Source organism: Anas platyrhynchos, chromosome 18 (genome assembly GCF_047663525.1).
Source record: "Anas platyrhynchos isolate ZD024472 breed Pekin duck chromosome 18, IASCAAS_PekinDuck_T2T, whole genome shotgun sequence".
NCBI lineage: Eukaryota > Metazoa > Chordata > Aves > Anseriformes > Anatidae > Anas > Anas platyrhynchos.
Window position 1 is genome coordinate 2972242 of NC_092604.1, and position 19113 is coordinate 2991354.

Genomic DNA, 19113 nt, shown 5'->3' on the forward strand with positions numbered 1-19113 from the left:
CCAGGGTCCTTCTGGGCACACAGACCTGTGCTGTTTCTGGTGTCTGACTGCCTCTTCACCACCGTCAGCTTGTAGCCATCGCCATAGGTGCTCTTGAGGAAGAGTGGGGAACCACAGCACTTGAGTTTGCCATGGGAGATGATGGCAATGCGGTCGCCCAGCAGGTCAGCCTCATCCATGTGATGAGTGGACAGCAGGATGGTCCTCCCTGCCCGGTGGCACAGAGCATAAGGAGAGGGTCTGGGGCTACACCAAGGCTGCTGCAGCCCATGCTTGCCCTGCTTAGGTAAGGCACACTGCCTGGGGACATGGGGAAGGAGAGCACAGAGCTGGCCATGCCCCCGAGGGTCTCACAGGGACCCCTGGGTCACATGCAGAGGGGTCCAACTGCCACAGTGAGGGGTTTTCTCTGTGCTCCTAAGCCCAGGCTCTATTTTCTGCCCCACAGCAAGCTGTTCTCTCACTCTGGCAACCCAGGTGAATGCTGTCCTGGCTCACCTGGCTTGTACTTGAGGATGAGATCCCAGATGGCCCTGCGTGCGTATGGGTCGACTCCAGCCGTGGGCTCGTCCAAGATGACAGCCCGTGACCCACCTACAAAGGCAATGGCCACTGACAGCTTCCTCTTCATGCCTCCTGAGAGGGTCTGCACCAGGGAATGGCGTTTGTTGGAGAGCTCCAGATCCTCAATCATCCTGAGGACAGTAAGAGAAGCATCAGGACTGCTGGGGCTGGCCTGTACCTGCAGCCAGCATCTGTGGGGAGCATCTCACTCCTCTTCCCCACGTGGTACCAGAGTCTCTTGGCAGTCAGGACAGCCCAGCTACAGCCAAGCTACGGAAGGATCTTATGCCAGCCCAATATCCCAAGTTTCGAAGAAGAGTTGGTGGAGCTGGTGTTGGGGTGATCCCTCTTGGGAAGGGAACCTGCTTCCACAAAAAGCACAGATGGGGGCAAAAGAAGTTGGGGGGTGCCTACTTGTCCATCTCCTTGCGGATCTCCTCCTCTGCCATGCTCTTGAGCTGTGAGTAGAACCAGAGGTGCTCCTCCACTGTCAGCTTGTCGAAGAGCACATTGTGCTGGGGACACATGCCCAGGTTTTTCCGGATCTCATCCATCTCTGTTCGGATATCGTGGCCATAGATGGTAGCGGAGCCCGAGGTCGGAGGGAACAAGCCAGTCAGGATGGACCTGGATGGATGGTGAAAAGGACATGGTAAGGAATGTCACACGCAGTCCCCTGGCCCCAGTCCCAACCACCACCTCCCAGAGTATCTGCTGGGCCCTGGGCAGAGGAGTATCAGTAAAGGGCTGTGTGCTGGCTGTTGGTCCCCCTCTGTGTCACCCCTACATCCACACCACCTCCCTCTGAGGACAGCACCAGCAGCCATGGATCCCTGGAAGTACGGCCATGCAGCACCTTCCCAACCTACCAGAGCTGGCCAGGACACAGCCCCCGTCCACCCCAGCAAGAACTCACATGGTGGTGGTTTTGCCTGCACCATTGTGCCCCAGGAAGGACACCACCTGGTTCTCATAGAGGTTGAGGCTCAGCTTGTTCAGTGCCAGTTTCTTGTCTGTCTTGTAGACCTTGGTGAGCTTGTCAATGCAGACGACCAAGGGGAGGTGGGTTGGCTCCTCCTCAATTCCCCGTGTCTCCTCTGTCATGAGAATGGATCAGTGAGGAGTCAGGGCTGGGCACTGAGCGGGGTTCCCAGGGGTGAATCTCCCCCACTCCATCCTGGAGTGACCGTGCTGGCTCCTGGCCCTTCCCCTCTGCATCTCAAACCTTCCCTGCCCTGAGTGATGGGCAGCAGTCCCTGGGAAGGATCCTGCCTTGGATTACAATCCGTCCTTCAGGACAAGGGTGCATGGGATGCACGGAATCCATGGCCACAGAACCAGGGCCAAACCCTGAAGCCCTACCACCAACCTTCTGCACCCACCAGCTCACCCAGCCTCCTGCTCTCCATGGCGCAGGCCTGATCCTCTTCCATGATGCTGAGGCGGGTGGTATGTGACCAGGGCCAGGTCCACTCCCAGGTCTCCACTCTTCCATTTCCCAGCCAGTAGGACTTCTGGAACGGGAAGTACCAGGGCCGCGGCAGGCCAAACATGCCTGCAAGCACAACCCTGCTGCAGTCAGGGCCATCCCTGCACCTTATCTGCACAGAAGCCGTCTAAGGGCTAGGGCAGAGCTGAGCACAAGCACAAGCACAGGCACGGGCAGGGAGGTTTCCCCCGCCCAGGAACATCTCTGCAGGATGGGGCTGCCAATGCTTGGGGAAATGCTGCTGGGCTGTGCAGGGAAACAAAGCAAAACCGGGCCTGGCTCATGCTTGTTTTCCTAGAAAACCTAACAGAGTAGTTAAGACTCCTCAAATAGGCAGTAAGAGGGAGTAATACTCCAACTATGGATGCCACATTGGTCAGTAAACTGAGACACATGACTGAAGACCTCCTTGGAAATTGCCAGGGACAGGGAAGTCACCATTGGTACAGGCATATGGGCAGGTGTCCCCAGGAGGACACACACAGGAGACCCTGGAGGCATGCTGTGCTGAATCCACTTGTACCAAGGCTGAGCACAGCCAAGAAGCAGCAGCATCCCCAGTGGGGAGGCTCCTACAGGATCAGAAGTGCTCTAATGCTGTCCCTGTCCACCCTGCCTGCACGTACCCGGGTGCACAGCCTCAATGTACCACGTGAGCACCCCGTACACCACAGCATCTATGATCAGCATCATCATGGACAGCAGGAGGTTGAAGTCATCTCCTTCCACAGGCGACTGGCTGAAGGTGTGCCACTGGATGCCCACACCAGCCACCTCATACAGCGCAAAGTACTTGGAGCCCAGCCCAAAGGCCGTGGTGGACATGAGAGACTGCAGGGAGGAAGAGGAAAGGGGATGTCAGACAGAACCACAGACCAGCTCTGGAGGAACAGGTTGGGCAAATTCCCATCTGGCTCTGCCCCACCCAGGCCCATGGACACCCAGGCTCCACCCTGGGAGGCACCAAACCATCTGGAGATGCTTCCAAATTCCCATGCCAAACCAGTTCACATGTGCATTGGTTTCCCTAGGGTTTGGTGACTTGTGTACGGGATGTGGGGAGCCCACGACTTAGTGGTAGCTGTCACCTGTGTAGGGGACATAGGGTACCTAGCACAAATCCTTGGCCAGGCACCTCCTGGTAGCCGCAGCCAACTCACCGCAATGCACTTCTCAAAGGCCGTGATCTTGTCATGCGCCACCTCCTCCCGGATGGCCACATACATGTAGGGCACGTAGCTGAGGAAATAGATGATGCCTCCACAGGCAGAAGCCAGCTTGGCCTTGGAGTAGAGCACTGACACCAGGAAACTGTAGGGAAGACAGTGTCACCTCACCAGCCCCGCTACAAGACAAAGGTGACCCCACAACCAGAGAAGCTCTGCCCCACCTGGGCATCCCCCTCTCCCACACCCAGCACCACCTTCCCCCCAGGGACGTGAATGCTGAGCTCCCCCTGCCAAGGATGGAGAGACCCTCCAGTGCCCAGCCCCAGATCCTGCTCCACCAGGGCTTTCCCCACATTGTCTGCTTTCATTGGTGTTGAAGTGGTAAACTACCCTTCAAATAGGCTGGGGGGAACCTGTACTGCTCCACCAGCCTTTACCATACAGCTCCCAGCACCCTCACCCCATGGCACAAGGACACCCTGCCAGGGACCTGGCACTGCTGGTACCCCCTGACTCCATGGAGGGAACCAGGCTGCTCACCAGAACATGATGGTGGCCACAGCATAGATGGCGAGAAAGAGCCAGATGATGAGGACGTCACTGTGCATCAGGACCTTGCCATATTTCAGGATTGCAGTGAGTGCTGTGACTGAGATGGAGAGCTGGACGAAGCCGGTGATGAACCAAGCCACCCAATGCACTGCATTGTTCAAGCCCATCATCTTCATGACCTGCAAGACTTGCACTGCTCAGCTAGGCTGTTCGCTACCCTGTGCATCTCTGAGCCTGTCACTTGCTGGGGTTGGGAGAGCAAAGGACAGCACCGAGGGGAGTGGCCAGACCACAGCACCCCAAGACAGGGTGACTGCAGGCTCAGCTGCCTCTAGCTCTAACCAGAGCTCATGACAGAGATGCTCAGGAAAAGCAGTTCATCCCAGAGACGAGCCATGGCAGAACCTTGGGATTGAGATCTGTGCCTGGGGCACCAGGATGTAGATGGAGCCAGGGGTTTGGCAGTGGGCTGCCCTACCCTGGCAGTGCCAGGCTGTGTCCCAGTATGTGGCAGGGCTTGGAGCAGCAGGGCCACAGGCTGAGCTGGGGTCAGTGCTCTCCCCACAGGCTGCCCTGGCTGCTGGCAGCAGTTCTCTGAGACACTGGCCAGCTCTGCCTGGCACTGTGCCTGGCAGCTTGAGCACACTCTCAATTTCTGCAGAGCTCTCCCCTTTGCAGGCAGCTCTGGGCCAAGCCGGGTCCTGGGCTGCTGCTGTCTAGGAATTGCTACAGGGTGACAGAGGGGTGACTTGGCAAGAGGGATGAGTCCCAGCACCTGGCATGCCCTGCGCAGCCAGGCAGCTAGACAGAGGAGACACCAGCTCCTCCTCACAGATCTCCCCCATCAACCCCACCTCTTTCAGGCGATGCTCCTTCTCGGTCACAATATGCTGGATCATCATGGCTACTGAGTAGACCCAGGAGATCACCATGCACAGGGGCATCATGTGCTCGATGACGAAGAGAAAGCTGGTGGGGTACAGGAAGAGAGGGGGGAGCTGGACGGTGGCACCACCACAGGAACTTGGGAAGGTCCTGGGGACAGGCCACAGGGCAGCGGAGCTGCTCTCCCACCGCCTGGGGACTACTGCAGCCCTCAGCAGCTCCTCGGTGATCTGCAAGAGGTACTGCTCCCATCTCTACTTGATACCTGAGAAATCTGAGACATGGGGAGGGGAGGCATTTTTCAGAGCTTCTCCAATGTGTCCATAGGAAAGCCTGCTGTCAGTTTATTAGGTCCCAGCAGGCAGGCCTGCAGCAGCTGCACAGACTTGGCCCAGTGCACTGCCTGCCCTGCTGTGGACAGGACCCCCTGCATCTTCCTGCCCTAGAGGGCTGGTGGGTATTGGACTTCTCAAGGTACTTCATCCAGACCTTTGTGTTTAAGAACCACTAACAGATGCATGTGCCACCCATTTACCAAACTTCTCCTATTCCCCCCAAGTAATCCAGTCTCTGAGACACAGAATCACAGAATCATCTAGGTTGGAAGAGACCTTCAAGATCACTGAGTTCAACCTCTGACCTAACACTAACCAGTTCTTCACTAAACCATATCACTAAACAACTAAACATCCGAACGTCTTTTAAAGACCTCCAGGGATGGTGACTCAACCACATCTCTGGGCATCCCATTCCAATGCCTAACAACCCTTTCAGTAAAGAAGTTTTTCCTAATATCCAACCTAAACCTCCCCCGGCGCAACTTTAGCCCATTCCCCCTCGTCCTGTCACCATACCCTGCAGCCACGAGTTCCTCACTTGAACTATGAACTGAGGAAAAAAAATCCTTCCCCCGCTTGCTGCTTGCTTAGCTTGGTGGTCAAAGCCACAGGGCATAACTGGTTGCTCATCACTCCTGATGTCAGCAGCCCCCAGACTTGTCCCTGTTCCCCAGCTGAAGTGTCCTGGCCAATTTGGACTGCCCAACGGGCAGGAGAGAAGGTCATGCCCACTTGGGTGTTACTCACTCGTCCCGGGTGTAACATGGGTATGGGAACATCTGCACATAGTTGCCAGGCTCCACCACATCATGGCCAACAAAAGTGTTGATGAGGGCACGCTCCATCATGTCTGGGGAGTAGGAGAGGCCAGGCTGAGTGGGCAGTATGGGCAGGGATGGGGAGCATGGTGGGGCAAGGAGCTGGTACTCACCCTGGATCCAGACAAAGCCATAGAGGAAGTAGAAGCGGCCACCAGTGTTGGGTCCGGGCCGCCAGTATGCACGCCGGATCTCGTTGGTCTTCTCCGTGAAGCTGGAGTTCTGCCTGATCTTGTACATGACATGCGGGGGCAGTGAGCCATCCCTGTTGGTCTGGAAGATCACACCTGTGGGCAGTGGAGAGGCGGAGAGCCTGGTGGCACTGCAGGAGATGGCCACACCGGCCAGCCCACAGTGACAGGCAGGGATGCGGGGATGGCCAGGACCCCGGGCTCAGCATGTAGCAGCAGAGGGCGAGACGAGGACTACAATGGCCAAGAATGGTGCTCGTGTCCCCTTGTCACACTGACTACAGGCACCCGTGATGGGCAAGCCAGGACAGTGGCAGGGAGTTGTGCTTGTAGGGGCTCAGCCAGGATCTATGCACAAAGCAGAGGGAGAAGCAAGGTACTCAAAGAGAGAGATGGCACACTTGATCCACTCATCCACCCAACACATGCACAAGGCAGCATGTCCCAAAGCCAGTGGCCCCAGGCCTGGGGGATGGCTTCAGACATGGCTACAGGGACCCCTGCAAAGAAGCTGGTTCCCAAGGGACGTACTGGCAAAGACTGTGACGTTGTCCTGGTAGGCCTGGTTCAGTGTGTAGTTGACGATGCTTTCCTCATCTGGGAAGCCCTTGAAGATGTCCACACTGACCTGGTAGGAGGGGAAGGCCAGGCAGATCCCATCACACCTCATGGTTCTGGTCATGGACCCCTTACCCCCTCTATGGCATGTGCCCCCCACAGTGACCACTAAAGTGACCTGAACCCAGCAGATGGGCACCTCCACTGCTCACATTTCCCCCAAAGCTCGTGACACCAGAGAAGCCATCGTCTCCTCTCTAGGTCTCCCAACATACGGCCTGAAGGAGATCTGAGCAGATCTGACCCCTCTTTGGCCCTGCAGAGCCCAGCTGTTGGTGGTGGGTGCTGCTCCAAGCGCCTGCATGTCCACAGATGGGTGCAGTCTCACCTTGGCCATGAAGTGGACCCAGCCACAGGCAGCATTATCAATAGTGTCCAGCTGCTGGAGCAGGACACTGGCATTCGGCAGTGAGAAGTTGCCATTGAGAAAGTTGCGGAGAAGGTCATTTTCGGAGACATTCAGGATCTCTGGGTGCTTGTGGAGGTCAGTGGTGAACTGCAACAGGGAGGAAGACATGGAGGACAGAAGCTGGGATACCCCTGTCACTCAGCACTGCCCTCCCTGTGGACACAGATGAGACCAACCCTTTCCTAATGCTCCTCCTGTGGACAGCAAGATAGCATCTGCCTTGCACAGGGCAAGAGCAGGGTAGGCATCCAAGTAGCACCTGAGCACTCTACGCGTAGAAGCTAAGGGGTGCCTGGGGGCAAGACACCCCTTTCCGGCCCATGGGGCAGTAACCTAAGGCAGGCTCAGTCCCCACAGCACTACCCTACCTGCTGGAGCCAGCGGATACGTCTCTGCAGTCTGCCCTCTTCCAGGTAGGCCCGGATCTCAGGTGATATGTTCAGCCATACCTTGGCATAGTGGGTGACATTGCCCACAAAGGCAAAGGTCTCGTTGGCCTGTGGGGCGGAAGGTCATGCTGTGGGAAAATGCTGGGTTAACTGCTCTCCAGGACAGTGCTGCACTCCACCCTAGCAGCCATGGAGGTACCAGCCCACTGCCCTGCAGGTGCTTGCTGGCACCTGGATCCCTCCTGCCTGTTCAACTCCAGCCCCCCAGCCCTCCTGAGCTCCTTTGGGCATGGATGTCCCTTGTGGACTGGGCTAGTGGGAGAGGAAGCAAAATGGTCCTGGACTCTGCACCCTCATGAGCTGAAGCCCTCACCTTCAGAATGACCTTGTCCACTTCGGTACCCACAGGAGCGTAAAGAATTTTGGGGTTGCTGGTCATAAGATGTACGAGGAGTCCTAGGTTTCGCTGTTCCTTGCTGGTGAAACCCAGAGAGCTCATGTTGCCCTGCTTCAGTGCCTCAGGTTCAATTGTCCTGCAAACATAGTCCAGGCTGCAAACTCCACTCCAACCCCAGTATCCCTCCCTGCAGGCAGCCCTGTGGCAGATTTCCCACTGAATCCTATGCCAGTGAGGTGCTGCCACAGTGCTGCCTGGCGTGAGAAGTTTCCTGTGGCAGCGGCACAAGGACGTGGTGTGGCACCCACATCCTGCACACTCATTGAGGGACAATTCTGCCCCTTTACCGTTGGCAGAAGCAAGGTGGGCTCCCCTGCACCCTGCCCCAGGAAGGGAGCTCACAGCTCAGGCAGTTCCCTGGCCCCATTCTCCCCATGGGACTCCTACCGGTTGTTGCCACAGAGGATGGGTTGCAGACCAGCCCAAAGCTGCACAAAGGCTGAGAACTGCCCCTGGGGGTTGTCACCACCAGCCAGGTCCCCCCTGGCACCCTCCTCTTCCACCGTGGCATTGCTGGCTGTGGCATTAGCACTGGCCCAGCCAGTGCTGTTGGCGGTAGGTGGTGGAGCCTTGCTGGTGCAGGCTCCCCTGGGCAGGAGCCTGGCCAGTGCTGAGAGGATGTCCATGTCGTGGAGAACCTTCTCCATCTCCATGAGGTCCTCTAGGAGGGTGCGGAGCCGGTGCTGGGCTGCCGTGCTGTTCACCTCATCCAGTTGCAGCTGTGAAGACAAGCAGGCAAGAGGATTACTCACAGCCAGGGTGCTGAAGCAAAGGGGCCCTGCTCGCCCGCTGCCAAAAGGAGGGGATTAAGGGGGATTCCAAGTGATGACGTCCCCATTCTTGGTTAAAAGGTTGGAGCTGTGTCCCAGACTCATCATATTGCATCCACAGCAATCAGACAGTAGGAGCACAGCCAAGTACTGGCAGGGTCTTGCTGGGGAACCTGTGGGAAGTGTCTGCCAGACAAGGATGGAACGAGGAGGGGGACCTCAGACACAGCCTCAATAAGCTGTGCTCCCAAGGGCATTGTAGGCACCAGGGAAAGGTGCAGACCCTGCTGGGACACTCTGTGAGGATGCTGTGGACACCCAGCATAGCGCTGCCCCTCATCACATCCAACAGGCAGTGCCAGAGTGGGTGCCAGCAGGGGGACGTCATCTGGGGTCACACTGGAGATGTGAAGACCATCCCCAGCAGGCCTTGGAGTTAGACAGGGGGGATGCCCATGTGGGGTAAGGAGGGGCCAGGCCATGTACTGAAGCATGTCACAGAAACCAGGGCTGGCAAAGCATCCCAATGCAGCCCCCAGCAGTTAGGGAAGAGCAGTTTGGGACACAGCCCTGCCCCATGGCTCACCCTACACCCCAGAGCCACAGCTGCCAGCCCCACTACTCGCCAGCTCCTGCAGCCATGCCCCAACCCCGTTCTGTTCTCACCCTGCTGATGATCTTGGGGACATCCAGCTGGTCCCGCAGCTCAGCAGCCAGCAGGGTGAAGCGCTCCTCGCGGGCTGCCCGGCTGCCATTGCACACCAGCGCCCGGTATGCCTGCAGCAGCGGCTGCTGGCTTGGGGCCACACGCAGGAGGCGGCGCAGCGTCCCAGAGCTATGCTCGCACGTCAGCTGCTCCAGCACTGGTGCTGTGAAGAGAACACCCTGCAGGGCAGGGAGCTGTGGCTGAGCTGCCCCATTGAGGGCACCGCAGCCATGCCCCTCCTCACCCCAGCCAGGCACTCACCTCCATCTCCGTGACAAAGGCCTGGGGGCTGTAGGAGCCTGAAGGTGCTGTGGTGGCACTGGCAAGGCCCAGGGCCTGAGAGAGCAGGCGGAGCAACGCTGGCCTCTGCAGGGCTGTGGAGGGGTTGCGCAGCGCGCTGTGGACCAGCCCTTCCCGCAGGCTTCTCCAGCTGCTGGGAAGGCTCTTCTAGGAGAGGACCAAAGAGGGTGTCTGGGAGTGTGGGGGCTCCCCAGTGTCTCCCTCCATCCCAAGCACATGTGAATGGCCCCACAGCACCCACATCCAGAGTTTTCACAGAGGGGAAAGAAAAAGGGGGCATGCAGATCTGGTGGAGCACCATCCTTGGCAGGGCATGAGGTTCAGTCCTCACAGCCAAGAGCATCCCAGGCCACAGGGGGTAATGTTTTCCTCCTCTCCTCCAGGCAATGCCACCACCCATTGCCATGGCAAACTGAGTTGTGGGCACTGGCCCACCTCAAAGCACTTGGGGAATCGGTGGCAGCACCACAATGGGAGCCAGGTGACCTTACTGTTGCTCTGAACATCCGAAAATGTCCCATCACATCCCCTCTAACTGGACAGATAACTCTAAACCATCCTGCATGCACGGCAGAGCTAGGCAGGCCAGTGCAGAGGGGATGTGGAGGACGAGCTGTGCCCCACCGCATCCCCTGCACGTTCCTCACCTCCAGCTGTGAGATCTTGTCACTGGGTCCAAACTGATCCCACAGGTCTTGTTCATGGACATTGTCTGGTGCCAAAGGAGAGGACCCAAACAACAGGTGATATACCTGCACCAGGGACGGGAAAAGGCTGCTGAGCATGCTAGGAGCAGAAGGACCCCACTGCCCAGCAGTGCCCTGGCATAGGGTAGGATGAGTCCCTGCTGGGTGCCCACTGGCCCCCACCCCATGGATCTGGCACTCAGGGCTCAGTCTGGGTTGGGACGCACTTGCCCGCTGCTGCAGTGCAGCGCCCTGCAACCCCCATGCCATCACCCACCTCCCGCAGGTCAATGCTGGAGCCCAAGAGGAGCTCAGTCGTGTCGTTGGGGAGGGACAGGTTCTGCATGAGGAAGCGCTGCAGCTCACCCTGGTCCTTGGCTGCCCACCCCAGTGTGAAGCCAGACCCTGGCAAGGAGCAAAGCAGGAGGTCAGAGCAGCCCATGATCAGAGGGGACACAGCCTGGCCCCACGCATGGACATCTCATAGCATGCAGCCAGGAGGGGCAGTGGCAGGGCACTGCCACATTGCTGGGCACCCCGTGAAGAAACACCTTCATCCCTGGCAGGGCACAGCCTACCTGCTTGGCTGCTGAAGTGGGTCTCCATGGAGCTGGGCTCGCTGCTGCTGAGGGCCTCCAGGCGCCGACGCAGGGACTCCAGCTCCTCCTCCAGGCCCGGGTGGTCTGGGTCAAATAAGTTACTCTGCTCCACCACCTCACTGAGGTGCTCCAGGAGCTGTGTCACCCTGTAGGGAGCACAGCACTACTGCAGCTTCAGGGATGGAACACACATTGCCCAGGGGGAAGGGCCCCTCAGGAACTGCAGCACCCAGACAGCATGGCCTCATGCTGCTGCACTCGCCTGCACTGAGCCTAAACATGTGCCAGGGATGCAGAGTAGAGCTGCAGCACCTCCAGGTGTCCCCAGGGCCACCTCCTCCCAGCACAGTGCAAGGCACCTGGGATGCTGCAAGTGCAGGGGAGATGGGCTGAGACTTCCCCTGCTCCCGGGGGACAAGGGACTCTGCGCACAAATGCATCAGATGATGCGTGCTTCTGTACCTTCCCCAGGGGGATGTTGCCAGTGTGAGAACAGGCATGCTGTGCACATGTGCATGTGTGTACATGCATGCAGGCATGTGTGCATGCATGTGTACATATGTGCATGTCCATGTGTATGTGCACATGGGCAGGACCAAGAACAGTGCAGCAAGAGTGACTCACGTGGAGTTGGAGTACTGCAGGAAGCCAAACTCATCACGCTGGCCATCGGGACACAGGGACTGCATGATAGGCAGGATCCCAGCCGAGGTGAGTGGGGCCGCCGTGTAGAAAGCTGGAGCCAGTGAGAGAGCACAGAAGAGGCAGGGGAAGGCAGGGGCAGGAAAAAGGAGAGGCAGGGGCCACCAGAGAGACAGACACTCAGTTCAGAGAGAAGCACTTGGTGCGCCCTGCGAGCCCCAGGGGACGTTGGACAGCCAAGGTCAGAAGTTTGCAGCCTTCCTGCATGGCCACCAAGCCTGTCCCTGCTGGCACCCCCTTGGGGCTGGGGGCAAATCATGCCCACCTCCACAGCCACCCCAGCTTGTGCCACCTTGCCTGTGCCCATTCCCCCCCCAGATGATGGTGGCCACTCAGCCCCAGGATGGCGCTGACTTCTGACACTTGCCCACTGGAGTGCCACCAACTTCCCCTGGCCTCTTGGCCGCCCTTGTTAGTAACCTCAGAGGCACTGCTGCATTTCCAGAGGAAGAGAAGAAGGAAGAATACAACAGGGAGGAGCTGTCACTCACAGGCCAGGGCCCCTCTTGAGACCCATCCTCCTCCCCACCTGGCTGCCCCGACGTGAGACTGATGGAGGTGAGAAATGGAGACACGGTGAGGGGGGGAGATGGAGAAAATGAGGAGCAGTGAGGAGGCAGCAAATGTTCACTCCCAGACAGGATTGAGCCCTCATCAGCCACAGCCTTTCCCCCTCATTCCCTGGGCAGGGCAAGCACAGCAGCCTGCACGGATCCCTCCTGAAGGGGACCAAAGGCTGTCACTGGGCAGCACCTGGCAGGGCTGGGTGGGGTTAGCCCTTTACCCACCGGTGCCCCTGGTTAGAGGAGGGTCAGTGCTGTTAACACAGTTGTGACAGGAGAGCTGGTGAAGACGGGCTTCTGGGCACAAATGGGGACAGCCCAGGGCAGACATGGCCCGGCATAGATAGATGGGCCAACGGCCTGCTTGAGATGGGCTCCACGCTGGAAGCTGTGCCACGGTGAGGTGACAACACTAGCATCTGGGTGACTTCTTGCTGTCCTTCTGGTTCCTTCTGCTAGTGCTGTGTCCCAGCTCCGTCCCAGCTGCAAGGGACTGGGACAGGGACCTGGTGGCAGGGGACCAGAGCTGCCTCCAGACTGGCTGCTTTGGGGACAGCCGGTGGGACACAGGCACAACTGGGCGATCATGAACTGCGCTGGAGCCTGCAGGCAGCAGGGTTTGCCCCAGGAGAGAGGCAACAAGATGGGAGAGAGGGGCCTCTGCCAGGCCTGACATGCTCTCTGTAGCCCAACCAGCCAAGGTCACAGCCATGAGTGGCCCCAGCACCTGCTAAGCTCAGCCTCAGCAAGGAAAACACAGTAGAGGCAGTGTCTGGAGCTGGCCTGGGCTGGTCAGCAACAGCAGGGGCCAGGGCCATGAGGGCCACAGGTGGCTGGCACAATGCAGGTAGTCAGGCAGGGCCACACTGCACTGCCCAAGCTCATCTTCACCAGCCAAGGAGGGAGAAGGAAGGCAACAGGTTACAGAGGTGCTAATTAGGCCAGAGTGAGCTGATCCAAACTGGTCTCTTTCTCCCCAAAAGATTTTGCTGGCAATGGCAGGGGAAGGGGAGAGGCACCCACCCATCCAACCAACTTACAGACTGGAGCATGCAGTAGAGGCATGGAGGGCAGGCAGGCAGGGGTGATGGTGGGAAAGAAAAAGAAAATGTGAGAGAAAAGAAAGAAAAACCAAACCAAAAAACACAACACAGAGCACATATCAGCACCAGGGCAGGAATCGGGGCAGCGCCGGCCACCCTCAGCTCATCCCCTATGCTCCTCAGCTGGGCTCTCCCTCACCAGCATGTGTTCAGATCACTGTCACACTGGGCCATGGCTACCAGCTGCCGGCACCTCCCCTGGCTCTGCTGTGCTGCCCTGAGGCATCTGTCCCTCTACCCATGGAAGGCACCTGCCCAGGGAGGCATCTTCTGAGGCATCTTGCTGCCACACAAAGGCCAGACAAGCTCTGCACTGCTACCTCCTCCTGACAGCAGGGTACCCATGGAGCTCCAGCTGTGCATCTCCGGGACACCCTGAGCTCCTGCCCCATCAATTTTCTGGCCTCACCCTGGCCCCAGCAAGCCCCAGAGTCCCCCTGAAGCAATGCAAGGAGCTGCACACAGAGCACATCCCCCTGTCCCTTCCCAGAGCCTTCCAGCTGCTCCCCTGGTGCTTGGGGGCACTGCAGCTCTCCCAGAACCACCCAGCCCCACCACCCCTCTGTCCCACGAATGCCTTGGGGCAGAGATAAGATGTCCCTGCTGATGGCATCTGAAGGCTGCTTGGTCCTGGCCAGCTCCAGGAAGCTCCCTTGGCAAAGAAGTCCTATTGCTCTCCGGCCCATCTTCTGCAACAGCACTTGTCTGCAGCCCCTCCCCTAACCTATGTCCCCAAAAGGCTCCTCTGGGTCCCTGCCAGCTGTCAGAGTGTCCTCCTAAGCCTCAGGCTGTTCCTGGGGACAGCTGCTGGAAAAGCTCTCCAGTGCCTTGTGGGGGGAGGGGAGGGCCTAGACTGCCCCCAGGTATGCGTGTCCCAGGCACCACCAGATCACACTCACCTTCCTTCACAGGGATGGTTGGCTTCTTCTGTCGCAGTCCCAGGAGGATGAAGAAGAGCACCAGTGGGATGAAGATCTCAAAAGTCAGCACCCACTGCAGATGACACAAAGCAGAGGGACTATGACAGCCAGGGACAGGACCTCCACCAGGGAGAGGCATGAGCAGGATGAAGGTCCCTAGGGCAGCCCCTACCCCATGCCCCAGTGCAGCGCAGCACTGTGCCCGTGTCTTCCAGGTGGATGGTGGCACCACAATGGCTGAGACACCTGAGGTTCTCCAGCTACTCCCTGCCCACACCCTGCCTGTTCCATTCTGCAGGGAGAGCATTGCCAGGGGGCACCATGGGACAGAATGGGCCCATCAGACAGTGTGCTAGGGCATGAGCCCAGACCAGACGGGCCACCACAGCTGGAGCTGCCCAGGGCGGACAACAGCCCCAGGTCCTTGTGGCCTGTGAAGAGCCACAGGCACCCTCCTGGCAGTGCCTTCCCAGCCAGCAACTGCCTGGTCATGACATCCCCTTGTCCCTGCTGGGTCCCTGCGGTTGACCTGGCATGCCCAGAGTGCCCCTGCCCTGTGTGATTGCTCTGCTAGTGGAGCCGGGCCCCAAGGAGCTCCCAGCCCCATCTCACCTGTGAACCCAATGTAGGCAGCAGACTTCAACACTGTCAGGGTGAGGAGACATTCGATCACGACCTGGCACCATCTCCATGAATGACTGGGGGCAGTGCAGGGGATCCCGACCTCCTTACAGCCCCTCTGTGCCTTCCCAGAAAGCAACAGTCGGACAGGATTTTCAACCAGCTGCATATGGCAAATTGCTGCAAATCCCCAGGAAACACTGACCCCAACAGCACAGGCAGCCCAGGCTGGGCTCCATCTTTGTGGCCCTCCTCTGGACCCACTCTGACAGCTCCACATCCTTCTTGTGCTGGGGTTTCCAGACCTGGACACAGTACTCCAAGAGGGGCCTCACAAGGGCAGAGTAGAGGGGCACAATCACCTCCCTCGACCTGCTGCCCACCCCTCTGTTGATGCAACCCAGAATGCAGTTGGCCTTCTGGGCTGCAAATGCACACTGCTGCATCATGTCGAGCTTTTTATCCACCAAAACCCCCAAATCATTCTCTGCAGAGCTGCTCTCAATGAGTTCTTCTCCCACTCTGTACTCATGTCTGGGATTGCCCTGTCCCAGGTGCAGCACCCTGCACTTTGACTTGTTGGTACCTTAAAGGAGGCTGTAGTGAGGTGGGGATTGCTCTATTCGCCCATGCGCCTGGCGATAGGATGAGGGGGAATGGGCTAAAGTTTTGCCAGGGGAGGTTTAGGTTGGATATTAGGAAAAACCTCTTTACTGAAAGGGTTGTGAGACATTGGAATGGGCTGCCCATGGAAGTGGTCACGTTACCATCCCTGGAGGTATTTAAAAGACATTTAGATGTAGAGCTTAGTGATATGGTTTAGTGTAGGACTGGTCAGTGTTAGGTCATGGGTTGGACTAGGTGATTTTGGAGATCTCTTCCAACCTAAACAATTGTGTCATTCTGTGATTCTGTTGAACCTCATTAGGTTCACGTGGGCCCACTTCTCTTGTTTGTCCAAGTCCCTTTGGATGGCATCCCTTCCTTCTATCGTATCAACTGCACCACTCAGCTTGGTGTCATCTGCACTCGATCCCACTGCCTCTGTCATTGATGTAAACGGTACTGGTCCCAGGACAGACCCCTGAGGTACACCACTCATCACTAGCTTCCACTTGGACATAGAGCCATTGAGCATCACTTTCTGGGTGTGACCTTCAAGCCAATTCCTTATCCACTGAACGGTCCACCCATCAAATCCATCTCTCTCCAATTTGGAGACCAGGATGCATGCCAAAGGCCTGGCAGAAGCTGAGGTAGATGACATCGATTGGTCTTCCTTTGTCAACTAACGCAGTCACTCCATCATAGAAAGCCACCAGATTGGTCAGGCACAAAAATGGGAAATAGTTTTGTTTTGTTTTTAATACAGGGTTTTAAAACAAAAGTGACTGCCTGGAAAGACACAATCTGCAACAGGTGACAGCCAGGCCTTTCTGTCTCTGATGGCAACACCTCTTCACCAACCTCAGCCATGCGCTGGAACTGCTCAGCTAAAAAATAATTCTGCCCAGCAAAGGGCAGTGAGCAGTGGGACCCCTCTGCCCGTACCCCATGCTGCTGCATGGCCATGACCAGGAGGGTCTGTGGGAAAGGCATGGATGCATCAATGGGTGCTGCACCCAAAGGTGCTGCTCAAGGGCCTCGCTGCAGCCCCAGCAAAGCTCCCTGCAAATCTTCCTCACTGCCCACTCCATGCTGGGAACCACTGATTTGGAGGGACGAAGAGAATGGTGGAACAAGGGCTGGAAGGAACAGGGATGGGGGTGCTGCAGGAAGGAAGCCAGGCTGCCTGGGAGCGGTGCCAGGGATGGGGGGGATCCCTGTCTGTGTGGCACCACTGGTCCCAGGCACCACCCCCGCTGTCACCGCCCCTGTGCCCATGCCTGCCCCCCTCCCCTGCCTGTTTACCAGGCACACAATCGTGCCTCTGTGCACACACGGGTGCGAGTCTGTCCTTCCACTACCACCCCCAACACCCCATGTTGCATCCGTACCAGGCAGGTCCCTCCTTTGGGGATTGTTTGGTCCGTGTTGGCAAAAGGAAGCGCCTGTTTGTTGTTGTGTGTGTTTTTTGTTTTTCTTTTTTTTTTTTTTTTTTCTTTAAAGCAGGTCATTGACCTCTTGCTTGGCTCCATCTCCAGGACAAACCAGAAATGAGACCGGGTAGCAAAGATATCCCCCATCCCTGACCTCGACCCCAGAGCAGTACTGGGCACCCCCTATGCACTGCCATGTCCCTCAATGCCAGGGCTGGGTGCCCCCGACACAGGCAGACGTGGTGGCAGAGCAGGGCTCACCAACCCACACCGCAGGGACTGATCCTGTCCTTTCAGCCCCAGGCTGCCCACACAGTGCTAAAACACCTTGGGCAAGGGGTCAAGGCTGCCTCACACCCAGAGAGAGCAGACGTGGGTGCTCTCACTCCCAAGCCCAGCACATGCCCCGAACTCTGTCACCCAGCCCATCACGCAGAGGGTACTGCAATGCCACCCACACTCCAGCCTCATCTCCTCCAGACTCTCCCACCCACAGCTGGACACCAGGGTCTCCCAGCATGCCTGCCCTAAGAGGGCAGGGGAAACAGCAACTGCTCCAAACTCTGCCCAGTCCTTCCCACAGCCACGTTATGTGCTAGAGTGCCTCTGCCCACCTACAGCGGGGCAGAGAGACATAGGCAGGCAAGGGGGCCTGCCCATGGGGAAGGAACCCTGTCCCAGCAGACCCTCAGTCCCCCACGGGGGTGGCACCCAGCAGGGCCACCTGCCACCAGAGCAGCCAGTGGACACAGCGCCAGCAGGGGTCACCACCTATGGGTGTGGAACACTGGAGGACACAGCAAGAGCATTTTGGGATTGCACAGGACTTACTGTGGGAGAAAGCACAGACAGGGAAAGGCAAGGATCTGGTTGACCAGGAAGTGATGCTACAAAAGACAGGTGGATAAGGAGTAGAAATAGCTGTGCCCTTGTAAGCATGGCTGTTCAGTATACTTGCCCAGCCATGCCCCACACTGATTGGAAGATCTGGACTGCCTTCCTTCCCAGTTCCACTCTTGACTCTGCACTGGGTCAGCTCTGCATGTACTTGCACAAGTTCAGCACCAGGAGAGATGCAGGTCCCAGGGTCCCCTGTGCCTGGGTGCCAGCAATGGGGGAGGCCTGGCTGGGGCAGGTCCTGAGCCCCGCTGCTGGAGGGATCCAGCCCACAGATGCATACAAGCCCCTCCACATGCAGGCATCCACCTCGATTAGCCAGAGGGCTGAACAGGATGAGACCACCACTGCTGGGTTTGCACAAACGTGGGGCACCTGCTCATGGTCCATGCAGCTGCGGGGGAATGTACACGTACACATGGCATATATACGGTGCACGTGCAGGCCAGGCCCATGTGCTCAGCCTCTCGCACACTCCTGGATCCAGCCTGAAGCTCCAAGCCAGGCAGGCACAGGGGCTGGCACAAGTGCTGCTCACATGGCACTGGCCAAGGCATGCAGCTCCCAGGGGAGGCCACACAGTGCCCTGGAACATGACACCCTGGCAGAGTAAGTGCAGGGGCAAGAGGAGGGCACCATGCTAGGGGAAGCACTGGACATAACCCATGGGACATGGCCCAGCAAGGGGCAAGAGCAAAGGGCCCGGCCTGGCACAGTGACCCCCACTGACAGGGCTGTGGTCCCCTGCCAGCCAGCACTCGGGACCAGTGCCACAGGTAGCTGAAGGACACACTGCAGCCAGAGGCTACCATGGGCTGTGAGGTCTTCATCTGCCAAGCAGACACTGGACCATGGACTTTGGCAGGACAGCTTCACTGGTGTCCCCAGCTGCCATGGGACATGTGGTTGTCTGCATGTCTGGATAGCTGAGCCAGATGCCCCCTGCAGCCAGGCCCAGGGCTGAGGCAGCTCTCTATGCCCACTGCTATCAGCCAGAAGTTCGCTCCATCTCTCCTGCCTGCTCCAAGAAATCTCCCTAAGCCCATGGCCACCACCTTCAGCCAGCACAGCCTAGCAGAGGTGCAGCCAGGAGCCTCCCCAGGCTGGGACCAGGCAGCTGCCTCTCAAACACTTCTCTAACCCAAACCCTGTGGCAACTCCAGCAAGGTCCCCCCACCCCAGAACTACCATACCAGCACCCTCTCCAGCCCTGGTCTGTCACCAGGACATGGGGGGACGGCTGCTCTCCTGGCAGAAGCAAGGATATTTACTGGGCCTGATCCAGGCATAGTAGCACCACATTACATAGCTCAGTCAAGACTGGCCTG

General features: G+C 58.1%; 1 protein-coding gene across 9 annotated transcripts in view; it reads right to left on the reverse strand.

Annotated features, from left to right (window-relative positions):
- ABCA2 (ATP binding cassette subfamily A member 2) overlaps window positions 1-19113 on the reverse strand; it is a 42057-nt gene that overhangs the window by 15887 nt on the left and 7057 nt on the right. For 6 of the 9 annotated variants that reach the window (XM_072025455.1, XM_072025457.1, XM_072025458.1 and 3 more), the window contains exons 2-24: window positions 14208-14301; window positions 11565-11676; window positions 10920-11086; window positions 10619-10746; window positions 10303-10407; window positions 9617-9802; window positions 9316-9549; window positions 8267-8598; window positions 7796-7955; window positions 7402-7530; window positions 6953-7120; window positions 6538-6634; window positions 5929-6102; window positions 5745-5847; window positions 4629-4743; window positions 3763-3953; window positions 3214-3364; window positions 2680-2884; window positions 1955-2119; window positions 1481-1661; window positions 979-1191; window positions 499-695; window positions 26-208 (exon numbers count right to left, since the gene is read on the reverse strand). In XM_072025455.1, the coding sequence (XP_071881556.1) occupies window positions 26-208; window positions 499-695; window positions 979-1191; window positions 1481-1661; window positions 1955-2119; window positions 2680-2884; window positions 3214-3364; window positions 3763-3953; window positions 4629-4743; window positions 5745-5847; window positions 5929-6102; window positions 6538-6634; window positions 6953-7120; window positions 7402-7530; window positions 7796-7955; window positions 8267-8598; window positions 9316-9549; window positions 9617-9802; window positions 10303-10407; window positions 10619-10746; window positions 10920-11086; window positions 11565-11676; window positions 14208-14301 (3790 nt within the window). The remainder of the gene's footprint in view (window positions 1-25; window positions 209-498; window positions 696-978; window positions 1192-1480; window positions 1662-1954; window positions 2120-2679; window positions 2885-3213; window positions 3365-3762; window positions 3954-4628; window positions 4744-5744; window positions 5848-5928; window positions 6103-6537; window positions 6635-6952; window positions 7121-7401; window positions 7531-7795; window positions 7956-8266; window positions 8599-9315; window positions 9550-9616; window positions 9803-10302; window positions 10408-10618; window positions 10747-10919; window positions 11087-11564; window positions 11677-14207; window positions 14302-19113) is intronic. The other 3 variants (XM_072025452.1, XM_072025454.1, XM_072025451.1) reach the window with 2 other exon arrangements.